General features: G+C 64.8%; 3 protein-coding genes across 3 annotated transcripts; 1 reads left to right on the top strand and 2 right to left on the bottom strand.

Moving 5' to 3' along the window:
* Positions 1-111: 111 nt before the first annotated feature.
* ALG3 (ALG3 alpha-1,3- mannosyltransferase) lies at positions 112-3,285 on the bottom strand. The gene is made up of 10 exons (XM_039713641.1): positions 3,102-3,285; positions 2,957-3,069; positions 2,496-2,595; positions 2,276-2,423; positions 1,931-2,091; positions 1,702-1,822; positions 1,234-1,439; positions 931-1,007; positions 603-747; positions 112-501 (listed from the first exon to the last, which is right to left on the bottom strand). The coding sequence occupies exons 1-10, from the start codon at positions 3,254-3,256 to the stop codon at positions 312-314; spliced, it is 1,416 nt and encodes a 471-aa protein (XP_039569575.1). The 5' UTR covers positions 3,257-3,285; the 3' UTR covers positions 112-311.
* EEF1AKMT4 (EEF1A lysine methyltransferase 4) lies at positions 3,221-7,216 on the top strand. Its single transcript, XM_039713642.1, has 3 exons — positions 3,221-3,426; positions 4,268-4,551; positions 6,889-7,216. Exons 1-3 carry the CDS (start codon positions 3,255-3,257, stop codon positions 7,186-7,188), a joined length of 756 nt encoding a protein of 251 aa, XP_039569576.1. The 5' UTR covers positions 3,221-3,254; the 3' UTR covers positions 7,189-7,216.
* Positions 7,217-8,209: 993 nt separating this feature from the next.
* Positions 8,210-12,188, bottom strand: CAMK2N2 (calcium/calmodulin dependent protein kinase II inhibitor 2). Its single transcript, XM_039713643.1, has 2 exons — positions 12,000-12,188; positions 8,210-9,501 (listed from the first exon to the last, which is right to left on the bottom strand). The coding sequence occupies exons 1-2, from the start codon at positions 12,166-12,168 to the stop codon at positions 9,431-9,433; spliced, it is 240 nt and encodes a 79-aa protein (XP_039569577.1). The 5' UTR covers positions 12,169-12,188; the 3' UTR covers positions 8,210-9,430.
* Between the last annotated feature and the right edge of the window lie 2,508 nt (positions 12,189-14,696).

Below are 14,696 nucleotides of genomic sequence, written 5' to 3'. Positions count from 1 at the left end.
CTTTCCTACAGCTGGGAAGCGAGAGTGCTCATGGCTCTAAAAGATGCTCTGCCTTCCCTCAGGTGCAGCAAGTCCAGGGACAGCTGTTCTGACATCATCACAGGACAAGGATTTTGGGGAAGGGCACACAAAGCCCCCTTTATTTGGGAAGTTCTGCCTTTTGGGATTCCCCACACCTGCCCCCTTTGCACAGTTCCAGGGCTCATGGCCCTCTTGGGATTGCTGTGGGCAGCCTGGGAGTCAAGTGGGAAAAGAGCAGGCAGATGGGGCAGCTCCAGAGGCCAGTTCCCACTGGCCAGCCATCCCCACTCTCACTGGGCTTTCTTGGACACTGCTGTGGGTTTCCTGCTCTGTGGAGGGGTGTGTGACACTGGCGTGGGGGCTGTGCCGTACCAGAGCTGGAGCAGGATGAGTCCATGGCAGACGTGCAGGGAGAGGGAGCTGCAGACTGTGGAGGGGTAGGTGTTCCAGCAGAGCTCGATCACGCCCAGCAGCAGCACCCTGTGCAGGGGGAAGGCTGGGGGTCAGCCTGGGGGACACAGCAGCCACCCATACCCCCAGACCCCCAGCAGGTGGGTGCTCCCCTCCCTGCCAGCACGTACTTGGGCATGTGGGCGAGCTTGGTGGTTGGGGTGCACCAGAGCAAGTAGGGCAGAGTGTGGAAATACCAGACGTAGAACTGGTAGTGCAGGGAGCGGCTGCAGCAGACACCCAGGAAGTTGGAGGAGAAGAGGATGAAGACAATCCATGCACTGGCATTAAGGGGGCAAACACAGCAGGCTGGAGGTGTGGTCCCACAACAGCTCCCCAGCACAGCTCCTTTGCCCAGGGCAGGCTGGTACAGCAGCACTGCATGACCTGGACCCAGCCAGGTTTGTCCCTGCCCTGCCTTCTCCCTCTCTCCTTGCTGCCCATCCTGCCAAAGGATATTGTTCACAGTCAAGCGAGGGGATGCGGGTTTCCTTTTGGCAGGATCCTTCAACAGAGTCAGGATGCTCTCTTTGGAACTGAGAGGGAAGAACAAACATTGATCTCAGCTGCTGAAAGTCTCTCCCACCCCAGTGTTCCCCTGTGAGACACAATGCCTGGGCCTTACATTCCCCAAAAGAGAACAGTAACTGCCCTCCAACTCACACCTGCAATCCCAGCACTGCAGCACTGTAGGTGGTCATGGATCTGTTCCTGCACATGGGATTGCAGGGATCAACACCCATGGGGAACCCCAGGTCTCACCTGTGCCACCGGTGCAGTGCAAAGAGCCCCAGGCCTGCCAGGTGAGCCAGGAGCAGAGCAGCATGGAAGACTCGATTCTGGAAAACCTCTTCTGGGAGGAAGCGCCAGTTCACCGTCCATTTAAACTGGAACTGGCGGCCCAGGTCAAAGGAGCGGGTCAGGTACCCCACGGGGTTCACCAGCAGGAAGGGCAGGCCCAGCACCACCTGCCAGGGACACACCAGCACCATCACAGAGCCCTGCACCAGGTCACTGTTAGCCCAGCTACCTCCTGAGAAGCCCAGTGCCACGTGTGGTGACAGGGACAGTCAGCCCAAGATGAAAGTCACAAGAGTTAGATTATTTATCAACACCAGCTTGCTGTGAGAGGCCACAGATGCTGGTCCCACTGTTTCCACCCACAGCTCTGCAGCCTGGCAGGGCAGCCCACTATTCCCTGCTGCTGCACTGGCACAAACAGGGACCCACCTGGAGCAGGGCACAGATGCAGAGCTTGGGGATACAGCCCAGGAGACCAAACCGCTGCAGGAGGAGAAAGAGGAGCCCAGGGGCGAAGAGCAGGATGTTCATCTTCACGGACACAGCCAGGCTGAGCAGGAAGCTGCATTACCACTGCGGAGCCCACACGGGAGCCCAGGCAGCCCCTGGGGCTGAGCTGGCTCTCGCACCCAGCACCCAGCAGCTCCCAGCCCCTCACCTGAAGAGGAGGCAGCCCCAGGACCAGCGCTCCTCCAGGAAGAGGTTGATGGCGAGGAAGAGGATGGCCATGGCCACAGGGTCATTAAAGAGCCGCAGCACAAAGATGGAGTGGATGCGGTATGAGGCGCAGCACATGAAGAAGAAAACATACGGAGGGACCTTGCAGGGGACAGAAACACAAGAGGGTCATCAGCAGCCTGTCCTGGACTGCCTGCTGCTGCTGCTGCTGAGCTCCTCCACACCCCAGCCCTGAGCCTGGGTCTGTCCTGCCGGGGTGAGGGCTCAGCAGAGCCCTGCAGGGCAGGTCCCGAGGGGGCCGGCAGGAGCCCTGGCCTCAGGGTACCTTGCTGGTTCGGCAGTAGATGCGGAAGACGAGCAGCAGGTTGAGGAGGTAGAGGCCGGCGAAGAGGTACTGCGCCAGGCGGATGTCGGAGCCGCGGCCCGTGGCGTGGTACAGCCCCAGGAAGATGTACACGAAGCCGGCGGGGTAGCTGTGGGGAGCAGCAGTGAGGGGCCGGGCCCGCGGCCCCGGGAGCCGCCGGGCAAGGATCCCCGTCACTCACACGAGCGGCCCGGTGTCGCCCCGCAGCTGCGTGTAGTCCAGGGTGCCGTTGGCGAAGCCCTCCACCTCCTGCATGTAGGCCTGCCAGTCGATCTCGGTGTCTGCGGACGGCGGCGTCAGCCGGGGCTCGGGGGACACTGCCGGGGCTGTGGGGGCTGACCCACCTCCAGGCCCGCCGGCCCGACCCTGGCACGCTGTCAGCGCGGCTCTTCCCTGCCGGCCGCATCCCGGAGCCCCGGCCCAGCCCCGCGTCCCCGCTGGGCCCGGCCACGTCCCCCTGCCCGGGATGCCGTCACCCGAGGGGCCGGACTGTCCCCGTGCCCCGGCATCCCGCCCCCGCGCTGCCCCGGGACAAGCCCCGCCATCCCTCCCACGCCGGGGCCGAGCCGCCCCCGTCCCCGCACCGCCATCCCCGCGGTCAGCCCAAGGCAGCGCCGCGCCGGGCCGGGCCCCGGCACTCACAGGGGACCCTGCGGATGACCCAGAGGTTGACGCCGCCCTCGGCCAGGCAGAGGCAGGCGGCCACCAGCGGCGTGTAGCGGGGCTCCAGCAGCGCCGCCCGCCGCTCCCGCCATNNNNCCCCCCCCCCCCCCCCCCCCCCCGCCATGCCCGCCGCAGCGCCGCCGCCCCCCGCCCCGCCGCCATTCCGCTCCGCGTTTCCGCCCGGAGCGCTGAGCGCGGCGCACCGGCGCGGCCCGGAAGGCGCACGTGGGGCGCGGGCGGCACGTGGCGCCCGGTGCTCCCGCCCCGCAGCTCCCGCATGGAGCGGCGGCGCGCGCCCGCCGCGCCCCCCCGCTACGGGCGGCGCCGGTTCTGGGACTCGCTCTACCGGCGGGAGGGCGCCGAGACCCGCGAGTGGCTGGGGGGGCTCTCCCGCTTTCTCCCGCAGCTGGAGCCCGAACTGCGCCCCGGTGACCGCATCCTCGTCCTCGGTACGTGCCCCGTGCCCGGCGTGCCCGGTGGAGGGCGGGCGGGCGGGGCTCGGGGGCCCGCCGGTGGAAGCGCTGGCATTGGCCGCCAGGGGGCGGTGTGGCACCGGGCCGGTACCGGGAGCTGCGCCCAGCCCGGCCCGGCGGGGGGGCCCCAGTGCCGGGGCTGCTGGCGGGCGGCGGGGCGGGTGTAGCCGCCCCGTGATGCCACCTGCGGTCTGATCCGCCGGCGGGATTAGGCGGGTGTAATCACCGATCCTGTTAGCGGATCAGCCGCTGCCAGCTGCGTTTAATAGCCCCCAAATCCGCCCCCCTCCCCGAGAACCCACTCTCCCCCCCGGTGAGCGGCCGAGCCCCGGTGGAGCGGCTCCGAGGGGAGGGCTTGATAGCGGACAGGACGTGTCTCCCCGTGTCCTGTTGAAACACCAGTTCTTCCATCCCTCTCGCCATCAGAGCCGGTTAACCCCCCCGCCGAAGTTCCCTAATTCCCACTGGAGTTATCCAGCAGGCTCTTGGGACCACGGCTGGCTCCTGCCCCCCAGCACCGCGGGAGGGATAACTGGGGGTGCCCCCTGCCTCTTTCCTGCCTCCAGCCTCCCCACGCCTCCCACCCCAAGGTGCGGGGATCAGGTGTGCAGCGCTGCCCCAGGACAGGAGCCCAAAGCACCCACCTGGCAGGACAGGGGTAATTAGTGCCTAGCCCAACACTCATTAATTGGCGTTGAAGCCATGACTGCCCCTCCCCAGCAGCCCCAGCCCACCCGCACCCTCCCCTGCACCGCGGGGACAGAGCAGGGGTGCCAGCACCACCCCGAGCCCTGTGTGAGCTGTGCCCCACACACAGGCTGTGGCAACAGCGCCCTGAGCCACGACCTGCACGAGCTGGGCTACACCGACGTCACCAGCATCGACTTCTCGCCCGCCTGCATCGCGGCCATGCGCGCCCGCCACGCCCGCTGCCCCGGCCTGCGCTGGGCCGTCATGGACATCCGCGCCCTCGCCTTCCCCGACGCCTCCTTCGACGTCGTGCTGGAGAAGGGCACCCTCGACGTGTTCATGGTGGAGGAAACCGACCCGTGGCGCGTCTCGCCCCAGGCGGCCGCCGCGATGCGCCGCGCGCTGGCGGAGGTACGGGGCGGGGGGGCAGAGGGTGGACCCCGTCCCCCCTGGGGGTGGGGAAGGTGCTGAGTGCCTCCTCACCGCCCTGCTTCCCTGTGGGTGTTTCTGTGCTCCCAGCCGGTGCTGCCCCTCAGCTGGGCTGCAGCTCCCAGCACTCCTGGGGGTGGCAGACTGCCCCCTCCTGCAGCCCAGCATTTCCTCCCCAGGGAGGTGGATGGAGCAGGATGTGTCCCTGGGTCCTGCTGGGGGAGTGGGTGACCCCTCTCTTTATCTGCATGCTAAATACAAAGAGTTGGCCGGAAAAATGGGCCCCATCCTGGCGTGGGTGGCTGCAGGGGACCCAGGGGGACGCACCGAGGTGGCCCCGAGGTGGCTCTGCCTGCCCAGGGCAAGGTGATGACCGTGGGGCTGAGAGAGCTCTGCCCACCCCCCCTGGCCCAGCTTCGATCGCCTTAGCCGGGGTCCCCATCATCTGGTCTGGTGTTGCCATGGCAACTCCCATCAGCATCGACAGGGCCGTGGCGTTGCCACGGGGACGGGTGATGCCTCGGGGCCCTGTTAATTGGCGGCGGGACCGGATTGAACCTGTCCCGGCGCGGGGGTGCGGGTCCTGGCAGCCTCTCCCACCCTGCGGGAATAACTGCCAGGATAATTAATTGCTGCACCTCCCTGGCACCCTGGGCTTGCAGGCACAGGGTGCTGGGAGGGTGCTCATGGCTGTTGACAGCCCTCCCGATCCTCTCTTGCCTGGCTGAGCCTGTGAGGGAGTGCAACCCCCGGCAGGGCAGTGGGGCTGTGCTCGCTATCTGTGCCTGCCCTCCTTGCCAGCGCTGCTGCCTGTCCTTGTCATTTTGCCAAACGGCAGGGATTTAATTTTCCCTTTTTTTTTTCCCTTTTTAATCCTCTGCTCAATCCCTGCCCTCCCCCAGCATCGCTGGGTACCAGCTTCCACCCGCAGCCGGTCCCTGCTGTCCTCATCCCCAGGGGGATTCGCTGGGTGTTCCCACTTGCTCCCTGCCTTGGAAGTCCCTTCAGAGGGGTCTGTGTGTGGTACCTCCCTCCCCACCCTCATCCCCCTTCACTGGGGGGTTCACAGCCTCTTCCTCTCCCGGGGGCATGTAAGGACCTGAAAATCCGCCCTGCCTGTGGGGACACCCCAGGGACACCCTGTCCCAGGAGCTGGGGACAGCGGGTGTGGCGGGAGCGGGCAGCAGCCCCCTCGGCCCCCCTGCTCCCGCTGACGGATGGGAAGCTTTCCTGATGGGAAGGTTTCCTGCGCTCGTCTCCAGGCAACGGCCATTATTGCTCTATTAACGAGGGATGGGATGTGGACATGCGGGATGCCTCGCTCAGTTCCAGCCGGAGATCCCTGCCTGCCCCCACCTCCGGGGACCCCCTCCCCGCCCGTAGCTTGGGAAGCTGTGGGGTCTTCCCAGGGCTGATTTTCAAAAGCTTAGCAGGAGGGATACTGAGCCGGGTGCCCAGAGAGGGATGTAGGGACTTGCCTTCCCCTTTTCCTGGCCAAAACCGGTAGGGTTTGGTTCAAAAGCCACCGCCGCAGCAGGGGAGGACACGCAGGCTGCCTGTCCCCTCCACCGGCCCCAGCCAGAGCTCCCCAGCTGGAGCTTCCCAGCAGGATTAAACCAGAGCTCGGGAAACCCCCCCTTGGCCTCCAGCCCTGTCCCCTGCAGCGGTGACTCTGTGCCCTTGCCGGGGGGGTCTGGGGGTGTCCCTGCCTGGGGCAGGGTGCCGGGGAGGGGGCTGGACGCCCGCCCGCCCCGGGCACTGCCTTTGCATGCTGAGCACGCGGGCGCTGGCCGTAAAAGCCTTTTGACATTGGATAAAGCCAAGCAGGAAAATTGATGTTCTTTTCCATCCTGTTAGCGGGGCTTAATTCCAGCAGGGAGAAAATGGTGATTAAAAGGGTTGAGTCCTTTCCCACCCCCCGCATCCCCCTCTGATTCTGGGTGTTGGTGGTAGTACTGGGTGGTCTGGGGAGGGGTGGGTGGGATGGATGTCCCCTGCTGTGCCTGGGGGGGCCCTGTGCTCCAAAGGGTGAAGCTTTTCCCATGCTGGAGTTGGGTCTCTACGCTGTCTGCTGTGGGTGGGAGTGAAGAGTTTTGGGGTGCAGGGAGAGGTGGAGCATGGGGACCCCTGTTCCTGATTGCCCCACCCTGTGGGTGGTCTGGGGGCAGATCAGACCCAGGGTGTCTCTTGGGGGGGTTCAAGGTTAGGACAAGAGATTTGGGGGGGCGTGATGGGAAAGGCAGGGAGGGGTCTCCCTGGGAAGGGAGCCAAAGCAGTGAACCTCACTGTGGGGTTCTCCTGGGGCTTCTCCTGCCGCAGGTGAGCCGGGTGCTGCGCCCAGGGGGCTGCTTCATCTCCATCACCTTCGCGCAGCCCCACTTCCGCAAGCCCCACTATGCCCAGGAGGCCTTTGGCTGGTCGCTGCGCCACGCCGCCTGCGGGGACGGGGACGGTGCCCTGCACTACTTCCTGTACACCATGCGCAAGGGACAGCCCCTGGACCCCCGCGACGCGGCCCTGGGGCGCCGGCTGCACCAGCCCCCCCCGGCCCCCGCCCCGCCGCCGCCCCCCGCGCCCCCGGACGACGACGAGGACTACCTGCTCGCCATCCAGCTGTGAGCCAGGGGGCTTTCCCAGCCTCCCCCCACCCAATAAAGCCTTAAGATGCTCCATGCTCATGGGTGGGAGGCAGGGAACCGCTGCGTCCCCCTGCAAGCTGCCCGGTGATGGGGGTAATGGGAGGAAAGAGGGGGATACTTGGCCTCCTCCAGGGGAACAGGGATGCTCTGGTGATTCTGTGCCCCCTCCCTGGCCTTTCCTTGCTGAGCTGGAGAGCAGCCAGGACTCCAGGCTTTGCAGGCAGTAATGAAACCAAAGCGGGTTTAATTTCACCCATCCATCTTGCAGGGAGTGGCTCCCTGTCCCCCATCCCTTCCCCTTGGCACGGCCAGCCGGGCTGAGGGCAGAATGGGGGTGCTGGCACTGGGATTGGGGGTGCCACTGCTCCACCCCCCCCACCCCATCCTGCACCAGGACCCCTGCCCCAGCCTCCCTGGCCACGGGGGTGTGCAAGGGCACTGTGTCCTTGTCCTTGTCTCCCCCCAGGCAGCGGGGGGTCCAGGCTGGCATGTGCCAGCATGGGGCAGGCGGTGCCACAGGGCAGGAGGGCAGCACATCTGCCTCTGTCCCCATCCATGCCCACTCCTGCCTGTGGTGACAGTCCCAGTGTGCTGCACACGCCTGGCCCCTGTCCCCCTGAGCCTGGGGCCAGCAGCACGGTGACACGTGTGTGCCAGGGCGGGTGACGGGTGGCCACCATGCGCTGTGGGACTGGCTGTGCCTGTGTGCTGCCGTGGCAGGTGCATGGGTGCCACTGGCAGTGTCCCCAGAGGCTCTGTGGGCACTCTGGGGTGGGCAGGAGGGACCCCTCCTGCTGGCACTGGCACCACCGAGGCGCGAGCTCTGGGCTGCTATTTCGGGCAGGAGGTGTAAGTGGGTCAGCCAGCAGCTCCCCCTGCACCAGGAGCCCGAGAAGGGCTCCAGGGTCAGCCCCCGTCCTGGCCATGCCACCCCAGCCCACAGGCACCCCAAAAAGCAGCTGGCACGAGGAAGGGACAGAAAGGAGCAGGCGACTGCCGGCTTCACCTGGGTACATGAATGTATTTTATTCATTGCATTTTGTTCACCAGTACAGTGAAAAATGGCATTTAAATTTACAATGGATCATTCGTAGAACATCATGACACAAGTATCTTTTTTTTTCTTTTTTTTTTCTTTTTTTCCTCAGTTTTTTGTGGGTTTTTTTTTTTTTTTGCGTCGTTGTCTCCATAAATGCCACTCGTAGGTTATTGAAAAAGATGACAAGTTTCTCATGCACATCAGAACCCCCCGAGAAGCTTCTTAAAAAATAAAATTAAATTAAAGTACAAAATTAAAAACAACGACTCAGGCCGGTCCCTGCCCTCCCCACTCTCCCCCGACCCCACCACCCTCAGGCGAGGGGCAGTGCTGGGACCCCCCGGCACCTGCAGCTGGCCCCGGTGGGCTGTGCCCGGTGCTCGGGAAGGAACTGCAGCAGCCGGTGATGCTGCCAAACTCTCCGGTGCTCCTGCTGCCTGCCAGCGGGGGTCGGGCCAGGGGTCCCTGCTCCCCTCCCTCCTCCTGTGGCTTTCCTCGTGCTCCCTCCATCACTCTCGCCCCCCTTTTAATTTTTGCCCTCGTTTTTTTCTTCTTTTTTTGTCTTTTTTTTCTTATGGAAAAAAATATGAACCTTTTTTTTTGTTGTTGTTGTCGGTTGGTCGGTTGTTTTCGTTTGTTTTCTCGATGCAGTTACTTTGACATCTCAACGTCAGCAGATCGTTTTTAACAAAGATTCGGATATAAAAATACAAATATGAGGAGTTTCTGTTTAAAAAGAAGCGTGCCGGAGTGGTGGGGCTGACCCTCGGCCCCCGGGCCGGCCGCCCGGGCCACCAAGCTCATGCAAAAAACGATGGAGCAAAAAATGTCTCTGGACAGCAGCGCTCCCCCCCCGCTCATGGGGCCGGCTGGGCCCGCGATTCGGGGACCCTCCGCCACGGAGGGCTGGGGGGACGCGCCGCGGAGCGGGGGGCCGCACCCCTTCCCCGGGGAGGGGGGTCTTCGCCCAGGGTGGGGGGCTCGGCGGCTTGTCCCGGCCCCGGGGGAGGCGGAGGGGTAAAGTGCATGGCTCGGGGGGGGGTGGTGGTGGCGGCAGGGCCCCCCCCCGGGCCGGGGGGCGCGGCGGGCATGGCCTCCCCCTCCTCCACGGCGCTCCAGCCAGCATGCGGGGCGGCGGGCCGGAGCGGGGCTCGCCCGGCGGGTCCTGGCGGCGGCTCCCGGCTTACACCCCCGGCGGCGACTTCTCCGTCATGCCCTTGAGCACCTCGTCTATCCGGTCATCCTCGATCACCACTGCGGGGACAGGGGGGGCGCGTGGGCGAGGGGACGCGGCAGCCTCTGCCCCTCTCACCCCCGCCCGGCTCCAGGTGTGCCCCCGGGTGCCGGGCAGCGGGGCGAAGGGGGTTCAGGTGGGTACAGTCGGGATGGAGGGGGGGGATCGCCCCCCTGCCCGGCTTGGGTAGGGGCAGCGTCCCCCCTGCAGCCAGCCGGCTGCCTCTGGATGGGTGATTAGGGAAAGGGGGGGCAGGAATAGACCAGGAAGGACCCCCCCTCCTCTCTGCGGCAGGCGCTGATGAGAGCAACAGGACTGGAATGGGTAATGACCCAGCGGGGGGGGCACCGCCGGCTCGGCGGGGGTGGCAGCCAGACCCCCCTCAGCACCGCCGGCTGCGCAGGACACCCACCCTCGGCACCGGCACGGCCGGGGGAGCCGCACAGCCCCCCAGCAGCACCCAGGCTGCACCAACCCCCATCAGCGTCACCATGGGGGGCTGGAGAGCCCCCCGTCATGTCACCTTCCAGAGAGACCCCTCTGAGCATCACCCAGTGGGCAGCCCCCTCCCCGGCAGCAGCAGCAGTCGTGGGAGGATGGACAGACCCCCGTTAGCATCACCAGGGAGCTGCACACACACACACACACACACACACACACACACACACACACACACACTCACACTCACACCTTCCCCTACCCCACACCGTGACCGCCTGGGCAGGGACCTCCCATCAACATCACTGGGGGTGCAGGGCAGACCCCCACCCCAAATCACTGCTGGGGTGATCAGTGATCCCCCCCATCACCCTCCTGGGGGTGGATTAACCAGAACCCCCAAACCCATCACCAGAATGACTGGGAGAGCAGATGGACCCCCCAACACCACCGAAGGAGAACCATCCCCCATCAGCCCGGGGGTGCTGCTAGACCCAGCCTCCAGCACTGCAAAAGGGGGCAGTGGGGCAGGCAGCTCACCCCCCCGTGGGGCTGGGGTCTATCGGAGCTGGGGGGGAGCTCTCCCCTCCCTCCCTATCCCTGCAGCTTAAGGAGGGCTGTTTGCCTATGGAGCACCCCCAAGCAGGTGGGATGGGGGCTGCAGGAAAAGGGGGGGCCATTTTTAAGGGTCCCCAAGGCATTGTGGAGGATCGATGGTGACAGATCAGGGTGCAGGCAGCAGAGGGGGGCAGTTCTTTGGGTCCGGGTGGAAGCAGGGGAGATGCTGCTGGGGTCTCTGCAGCAGGAGGTGAAGTACGGGGGGGGCAGGACACAGCTGTGCTCACGGAATCCCGGGGGACAGTAAAGTGGCAGGGGGATTCGCTGAGCAGCATGGCCAGAGGCTGCTGGGGGTCTCTGCGGCAGGCAGAAATGCGAAGGGAGAGAGGTTCAGGGGGCCGGGAGGGCTGTGCCTGGTGATGCTCGGGCAAAGGCTTGTTTATCCAGAATGAGCAGGGGGCAGTCCCAGGGGTGCTGAGGAGCAGTCCCGAGGGGTCCCGGGGCGCTCTGGAGGTGCTGGGACAGTCCCGGGGCAGCCCCAGCGATGCTGCGGGGCAATCCCAGGGGCAGTCCCGGCATGAGGCGGGGGCTGCCGCAGGGCAGCGCCGGGGGAACAGCGTGGTGTCTGGAGCAGGGGATGGGGAGCCTGTGGATCTGGGGGCGGGTGTCAGTCACAGAGCTGGGGAGTCTCAGGGTTGCCGGGGGACAGTGCTGGAGCTGATGTAGGGCAGACATGGAGATTCTGGGGATGCTGGCGGCAGTGCTGGGGTGGCAGGGGACGGTGCTGGGGATGCAAGGCAGAGCCGGGAGTCGCAGGAATGCAGTGGGGCAGTGCTGGGGATGTTGCAGGGCAGAGACAGGGATTGCCATGGGGCAGAACTGGGAATACAAAGGCAGAATCGGGAGTCTGGGGATCTCGGGCGGCGATATTGGGGGTGCCAAGGATGCACTGCCCAGTGCCGGGAACGCCGGGGAAGCAAGGGCAGAATCCTGGATGCCAGGATCCTGGGGTTGTTATGGGAAGGTCTGGGGATGCAAGGGCCAGCGCCGGGGATGCCGCGGGGCAGTGCCAGGGATGCTGCAGGGCAGATCCGGGGACGCTGCAGGGCAGAGCCAGAGATACTGCAGGGCAGAGCCGGGGATTCCAGGGCAAAGCCAGGGATTCCAGGGCAGAGCCGGGAATGCAAGGACAGATGCGGGGGTCCCGGGGATGCCGTGGGGCAGCGTCAGGGATGCAGGAGGCAGTGCCGGGGACGTTGCAGGACAGATGCGGGGGTCCCGGGGATGCCGTGGGGCAGTGCCGGGGATGCAGGAGTCAGCACCAGGGATAAAAGGACAGATCCGGGGGTCTCGGGGATGCCGTGGGGCAGTGCCGGGGATGCAGGAATCAGCACCAGGGATGCCGAGGATGCTGCAGGGCAGCTCCGAGGGTCCCGGGACAAACCCGGGGATGCTGAAGGGCAGATGCGGGGGTGCGGGGGCTGAGGCGGGGCTGGGGGGCAGAGGCGGGGGTCGGCGGTACCTCTCTTGGCGCGGCCGATCTGTCCCAGCTTGGGGGGCCGCTTGCCCTGGTTGCCCCCGAAGAAGGCGTTGGTGTCCTGCAGGCGGCAGCTGAAGGGCAGCTCCCCCGCCTCGGGCTCGGCGCCGTAGCGGCCCACCTTGTCCTCGCCGTAGGGCAGCACCTGCGACATGGCGGGGCTCCGGGGGGAGCGGGGCCCCCCCCGGCGGGGGGCGGCTCCGGAGCGCCGCGGCCCGGCCCGGCCCGGCCAGGACAGGGACGGGGGACCCGCGCGGCCGGTGCCCCGGAGCGCCCGCTCGGGATGGGGACCGTAGCGCGGCACCGCCCCGGGCCGGAGCACAGTGCTCCCCCCGGCACAGCCGTTCCGAGGAGCTCGCCTCTACTCGGGGGTGCCCCCAAGCACGGGGTGCCCCTGCGGAGAGGGGAACCCTTGTCACAGCCGGGTGTCACCGGGTCAGACAGCTGAGGACCTGCAGACACAGCTGGGCCCTCCCCCGGCATGCGGAGGGGATGAAAGCAGAGCCCCAACACCCTGCTGCAGTCCCGCAGCACCCCACGGAGCAGAGAGCTCAACCCTCAGATTCCGGGCAGCTCCCACCCTGGGTCTGCCTCAGCCCCTCGCTTGTGTCCCTTGCCCAACACCCACCCAGGCACCCATTCAGTGCTGGGCTTCCCCCTCGCAGCCACACCAGCTCTGCTCCAACCCCTGCCAGTCCTCTTGGCCCCCGTGTGTGCATGTGTTTGTACACATCCTCCCATTCTGTATCTTTGCAGGAATGCAGGCGTGCACAGGGGTGCACAGGTGTAATTCCACAGTGTCTGTAAGTGTGGCCACGTGGGGACTGTGCCCTGGGATGCCCCTTGTCCCACTGACCGTCCCTGGAGTCTCTGTAGAAAAAGGGAAGGATTATTCCCTGTGGGAATCTGCAATGGGACAGCAAGGGGTGATCCCCGTGTCCCCCCAGAGCCCCATTTGTATCTATACACCTCTACCCCAGACCCTCTCTGGATCTTTCCTCCTACATTGTTGACTGCCAGGGCAGTGATTGCGTTAATTGGCACTGGTAGTTCTGAGCAGCCTCACTCAGGCCTCCCTCATTCAGGTCACCTGGGGCACCTGAGGGGCTATTTAAGCTCAGGATAAGGTTGGTGCTTCTTGAGTGAACTGTGGGTGCAGCCATGACCCACATCTTGGACTGATGGTGACAGCAGCTGTGGCTGGTTGGAGAGGACCATCCTGTCTTGGAGCAGTCTGGTTCCTGCTGTTCCCTCACAGCCAGATCCCACTGCTCATGTGGGGGTCCTGGGCTGCAGCAAAGCCAGATCCCTGAATGGAAATGGCACTTCATTCATGCCAGCCCACAGCTTGATAAGAATATCTTGAGGGGGTGAGAGTGGTGTTTTCCAGACAGCCCTGTGGTCCATCTTGCTGTTCCAGCATCTCCATAGCCTGAGATCTTGTTGAAAGCTGCTGCAGAAGAGCATCAGTTGGGCTGGTCCATGAGGGCAGGCAGGTTCTTCTATTTTGGGAAGGCTCAGCCATGCTTTTACCTTTGTGTCTGGATCTGCAGAATATTTGTCCCTGCTGTCCCCTATCAGAGCCAGGTCGGGGCAGTGGTACCTGCCCTCCTGGCAAGGCAATTCTTTTATTCATGCCTTTGCTGGGGAACCAGCTTGAACTTTTTCAAGTGAAAGCTCCTGCTCCTGTGAAAAGTGCCTGGGAAAATAGGCAAGAGGCCCACGCTGAGATGTGGCCTGCTTTTCCCATTGCTGAGCCCACGTGCCACTGCCCGTGGGCAGGGACAGGCAGAGCGTGGCACGCGCGGGGCCGGGGCTGAGCGACAGGAGCAGCAGATGGGCTGTGTGGGATGTGAGTGGCACCGGTGCAGCGCTGCAGGAGGGCTTCCAGCCTGGCAGGCTGCCGGGAGAGGCTGGAAAGGGGTCACCCTGGGAATGGCCCCACATATCCCACACCTGTGTCTGCTCAATGCCTCACGCCGGGGGGAGCTGCTTGACTTGGCTGTGGGGTGGGGAGGGAGCTCTGTGGGGCTGCCTGGGATTTGGGGTGTGGGAAGGACTGTCTGCCCATCCCAGGCAGGAGGAGGGCTGGATTTGTGCCAGCACAGCTGGGCTGTGGGTGGGACAGGGCAATGGTGTGGCTCTGGGCTCTGCATCTCCTTGGGGTAGCTCTAGTCTCTGGTTCCCCAAGGGTGCTGCTTGTCACACATCCCTGGCTAGCAGGGGAAGGTACCAAGGACATGAAAGTGAGTGGGCTGGCAGTGGGGTGCATAAGAGACCCCCCTCATCCCTGCCATTGCATGTAGCATCCTCCCGGTGAGCCAGATGAGCACCCTCCTTCCCCTGGCTCTCATCCCACCTTCCTCATTCGTCTTTTAGCAGCCACGTAATCTCCTTTCTTGCTTCCTTTGCAGCCTTTTGTCCGACACAAAGCCAGCTCCACCGGAAAGAAGAGGCTGTGGGAGTGGGAAGCACGGTGTTCTTCCTGCCCTGGCTCTGTAAACCTGGGCAGCAGCCCTGAGCTGGAACACCTTGGGATGATGCAAGGGCTGGGGGCCAGCCATGCCCCCCCGCTGGAGATGGAGCTGGGACACACAGCATCAGCCTCCAGCTGCAGTGGGGCTGGCACTAGAGGTTGTGCTGCATTGCCCACACTCAGGTGATGCTCTGGGAGCTCACCTG

This window comes from Passer montanus, unplaced genomic scaffold, assembly GCF_014805655.1.
Source record: "Passer montanus isolate IOZ18808 unplaced genomic scaffold, ASM1480565v1 scaffold29, whole genome shotgun sequence".
Classification (NCBI taxonomy): Eukaryota; Metazoa; Chordata; class Aves; order Passeriformes; family Passeridae; genus Passer; species Passer montanus.
Note: the sequence above shows the minus strand (reverse complement) of the source record. Positions and strands in the feature narration are given on the sequence as shown.